The 4,868-nt window shown below is 34.4% G+C and overlaps 1 protein-coding gene across 5 annotated transcripts in view; it reads left to right on the forward strand.

The window, feature by feature from the left end:
- Positions 1–4,868, forward strand: part of DOP1A (DOP1 leucine zipper like protein A) — a 114,408-nt gene that overhangs the window by 26,012 nt on the left and 83,528 nt on the right. For all 5 annotated transcript variants that reach the window (XM_029223668.1, XM_029223667.1, XM_029223670.1 and 2 more), the window contains exon 3: positions 2,324–2,505. In XM_029223668.1, the coding sequence (XP_029079501.1) occupies positions 2,324–2,505 (182 nt within the window). The remainder of the gene's footprint in view (positions 1–2,323; positions 2,506–4,868) is intronic.

Below are 4,868 nucleotides of genomic sequence, written 5' to 3' on the forward strand. Positions count from 1 at the left end.
CATCACTGATCAACTTGTAGCTTTAAATTTTGACCCCTTTTTTTTTTAACTTAGATCAAAGTGTTCTCACTTCACACAAATAGTTTTTATTTTGGGGGCTTTGTTTTTAATATCTGTTATTGAATACAAATGCTACTAAATATTAAGTGGACTAGGGGACCAGATATGAAGGGCAAGCTCTTCCGGTAACTATTTTAACATCAAACAGTTTAGCATACAATTATTAGGAAAGAAATTTGTCTTAAAATACATACCAAGAACACTAGTTTTCAACCTCATACTGTAGATAATTACCCTGATATCTTAAAAAAAAAAAAAGCCTTCATTTCCAATGCCAAGGATTTATCTTAAAATTAGGTGCGCAAACTTCTGTTTGACATGTTAACTTCTAACATTTGTCATTTGAGGTTTGATAAATTCTCAAAACTTTTACAATATCCCCAAGAAATTGCATCCAAAAATATGAGTTTGTTTAAAGGTAGTTAGGTTCTTTCTTGTCCTGAAGGGTCTCTTTCTGAAGATTTATTAGGAACTACGTGTAAAAGCAGTTCATTAAATTGTGGAAATTAATTTGCCTAATTAAGTACATAATTAGTTTTTTATACTTTTTTTTTTTTTTTTGCGGTACACGGGCCTCTCACTGTTATGGCCTCTCCCGTAGCGGAGCACAGGCTCCGGACGCGCAAGCTCAGCGGCCATGGCTCACGGGCCCAGCCGCTCTGCGGCATGTGGGATCTTCCCGGACCAGGGCATGAACCCGTGTCCCCTGTATTGGCAGGCGGACTCTCAACCACTGCGCCACCAGGGACGCCCCTAGTTTTTTATACTTAATCAGTATTCATGAAAACAGATTTCACTGTATCCAGATAATATAACATAGGATATACAAGGCATTGGTGAAACTTACCTAAAATCATGGTGAAACAAGGCAAGGGTTATATAGATATGAATTTGTTGAAGATAGTCTAAATATGTTTTAGTATAAAATTTTATTTATTAATATACTAAATTATTATACCTCATTTATACAAGTTTTCTAACTCAAGTGCTTTTAGAAAATAATGCTATATTTTACTTTTTAAAAAAAAATTTTTGGTATCAGTAGAATTTCTTTATTGAGGCATTTTGTGTTACACATCATTAAGTTTCCTTCTACAGAAGTACTTCTGGTAATAATTATACTTTTTTTTAGAATATATGTAAATATTGATTCTTTGCTCCTGCATCCAAAATTCAAAGTAATAATCTAGAAATGGAAGGCAGCTAGTTTCAAAAAATAAAAATATTTTGTAGTTGGAGTCTTATTAGTGTTGTGCCCTTGATTTGCTTTGCATTCATAGGTCTAATTTTATTTACATTCGTTACATCCAATTTAAAACTGGATTGAAGGCTTGTAGTGGGAAGAACATTGAAAATGTTATATCTAAGTGGACCTCAGACCCTCCGCTTTTTTTATGAAATGGAAAATCTAGTGTTTCTCTTCTGTACTGCCTTTGGCAGATCATTCATTTTATATATTTTAACCTCAGTTCTTTATTTTTTAAAATAAAGGACTTCTTTTGTGTTTCATCTGAATTCCAGTTCCAGTCTATTATACTGTATTCATTCTGAGTGTTCATTTTCTAGTATTCTATCAGCATTTTGCCATAATACTCTGAAGAACTGCATTTGTAAGTCTTTTAATAATTAATCTCCTTTGAGTGATTTGTGAGATAGCATCTTCTATAAATTCTGCCTTGACCATCATCTCTAAAGAAATGCAGTGGCTGAATAAATACAGCAACATGTATTTGGCCCAATTGAGAGATTAGTAAAAGCAAATGGGCAATTATAATCTCAGGTATGTTCTTGTTAGCACTAGAATTACTTGCTATAATATGATATAGTACAGCAGTGGTTGTTCCTCTTCGAACAAAGTATCTATGTTGAGGTTCGATTTTCTTCATGTATTTCAAACAGTGTATCAAAAATAGGTTGAAGGCTGACTGACATTAAAGATTTGCAGACATCTAAAATGGTGCCTTTCTTCTGAACAAATTTGTTTTGGAAAGTATTGTTATTTTTCATAAAAATGTTATTTCTGTTAACACATAATGAGTTTATTTTTTTAACAAATTAATAAATATTTTTAAATCCACAGTTTTAATTTTAAATCCAGTATTGACAGATGTAACTGACAAAAACAAAAGTTTTTTGACATCCTCTATAATTTTTTCAGAGTGTAAAGAAGTCCTATAAGAGTTTTTGGTAATACTATGCTAGAAAATGGAAATAAAATGAAATGTAATATTTTTCTCAACTGAATTAAAATGTTTTCTTCAAGGTTTTACAAAATAATGCAAAGTACCAAGTGGTACCCAAAAAGCTGACCATAGGCAAACGCCTAGCTCAATGTCTACATCCAGCATTACCAGGTGGAGTTCATCGGAAGGCACTTGAAACATATGAAATTATTTTCAAAATCATTGGACCTAAGCGACTTGCCAAAGATCTTTTTTTATATAGGTGAGAATAATTTTACTGTCTATTTGCATGTAAGTAAAAAGTATTTTTAGCTATTTTATGCTTTTTGCAGTAAAAGGTAAAAATTGAAAAGTCCTTAATGATGAAAGTTTTCATAAGTCAGTCTTAAATATTTTGATAAATAAATACTTCAGAAAATTTTACAGTATTTCTTTCCTTCTTTCTTTCTTTTTTAAGATTTATTTATTTATTTTGGCTGTGCCAGGCCTTAGTAGCAGCATGCAGGATCCTCATTGCGGCATTCAGGATCTTTTAGTTGCAGCATGCGTACTCTTAGTTGTGGCATGTGGACTTCTTAGTAGTGGCATGCAGACTCTTAGTTGCAGCATGCATGTGGGATCTAGTTCCCTGACCAGGGATCGAACCCAGGCCCCCTGCATTGGGAACGTGGAATCTTACCCACTGGACTACCAGGGAAGTCCCTAATATTTCTTAATACAAGAATTTTTTCCTTCTCAGATGTCATTTTTGAAAAGTTTATTTTTTTTCAAAATTGTTGAGACTACAGTACATTCTATGTTTTTAAGCTAGAGAACTACCCTGAGAAAAAATAGATACCTTGATCTCTTAGCACCTTTCAACATAGTTGACCATTCTCTACTTAAAATAGTCTTTTTCTCTTGCCTTCTGTTATACTGCATTCTCCAGTTTTGTTACTTTCTCAATCTCCTTTACCAACCTTTTCTCCTTTCCCTAAACTCTACATATGGAGTTCCTTAAGGCTTGCTTAGTCCTGTACCTAATGTTTTCACTTTATATTCTCTCCTTGGGCATGCTTATCCAAGCCATGATTTATCTTTTATGTGCAGACTCCCAACTTGGTATCACTAGTGCTGACTTCTGCTTTAAACTCCTGGCTTACTTGCCACCTCAGTGTGGATCTTTAAAGGCAACTGAAGCTCAACCTGCTCCAAACTAACCTCACCTTCTCCCATAAACCTGGCCATCTGCAGTGCACTAAAGCTCAGTAAATGGCACCACCATCCATCCATTTACACCTGAAATCTCAGACTTACACTTGACATCTTGTTTTCTTTGCCCATATTCTCCTTCCTCTCCTGAACATTCTGTCGCTAAGAGTTCTATCTCATGGTGGTTAAGAGCAGAGGCAGTGGAGCCAGACAATTCATATTTACAGCTAACTGGCTCTGTGATCTTGAGCCATTTTCTTCACCTCTCTCTGTATGTATTCTCATCTGCAAAAATGGGAATAAGATGATCAATTTCATAGTATTGTTAACAGAATTAAGAGAGTTAATATATGTAAAGTGCTTAGAACAATGTACAGCATGTAATAAGTACTCAATAAATGTTAGCTATTGTTCCATGTTCCAAATACATCTACCTCTCTCTACCCTTGCTGGCAGCATCCACACTAAGTAAGCATTATCTCTAGTCTGGTCTTTGTTCCTGGCCTCCGAATATTCATATAACATCTGTTCTTATTCTCTTACACCCTTTTCTCCACATAGTATCAGAGTAAACTTTTTAGTACATTGAATAGGTAACGTCATTCCTCTGTTAAAAACCTCCATTGACTTCCTCCTGTCGCTTAAAAATAGAATTCAAAGCCCTTACTATGGCTTTTAAGGCTTTATATACTTTGGCCCAGTCTGTGTCAGTGACCTCTTAACTCCTATCACTTTCTACCCAGTTTACTCCATTCTGACAACATAGGTCTCTGCTTATTCTTCCTCATTTTCTTTGTTTTCCTCACCCTGTAATGCTTTAATCCAGGTCTCTGATCAAATATCAGCTCATAGAAGTCTGCGTATTTACTTCTACATCTTTGTCATTAGTACTCTGCAGTTTTACTGTGATGTATTTAGAGGTAGATATCTTTTTCTTTATCCTGGTTGGGATTCATTGGGATTTTAAAATCTGTAAATCAATACCTTTCATCAATTCTGGAGTCTCTTTAAATTGACTTTACTCCATGTATTCTCTCTTCCTTTTTTGGAACTATGATTAAACATATGTTAGAACTTTTCGTTCTGGCTTCCCCATATCTTATCCTTTCTTCCATTTTAGTTTGATTTAGTCACACTTGTTTATTTTTGCTTTTGTTGCCTTTGCTTTAGGTTTCTTATCCAAAAAAATCATTGCCAAGGCCAGTGTCAGGGAGCTTTTCTCTATGTTTTCCTCTATATTTTATGGTTTCAGGCCTTATATTTAAGTCTTTAATCCATTTGGAGTTAACTTTTGTAAGTGGTGTAAGATAGGGGTCTAATTTCGTTCTTTTGCATGTGCATATCCAATTTTCCTCTATCATTCATGACATTGGTGATGCAGACATCCTTTTTTACTCTGGTTAGTCTTGTCATGAGTTTATCAATTTTGTTAGT

This window comes from Monodon monoceros, unplaced genomic scaffold (genome assembly GCF_005190385.1).
Source record: "Monodon monoceros isolate NGI ecotype Baffin Bay Population unplaced genomic scaffold, NGI_Narwhal_1 Super_Scaffold_15, whole genome shotgun sequence".
NCBI lineage: Eukaryota > Metazoa > Chordata > Mammalia > Artiodactyla > Monodontidae > Monodon > Monodon monoceros.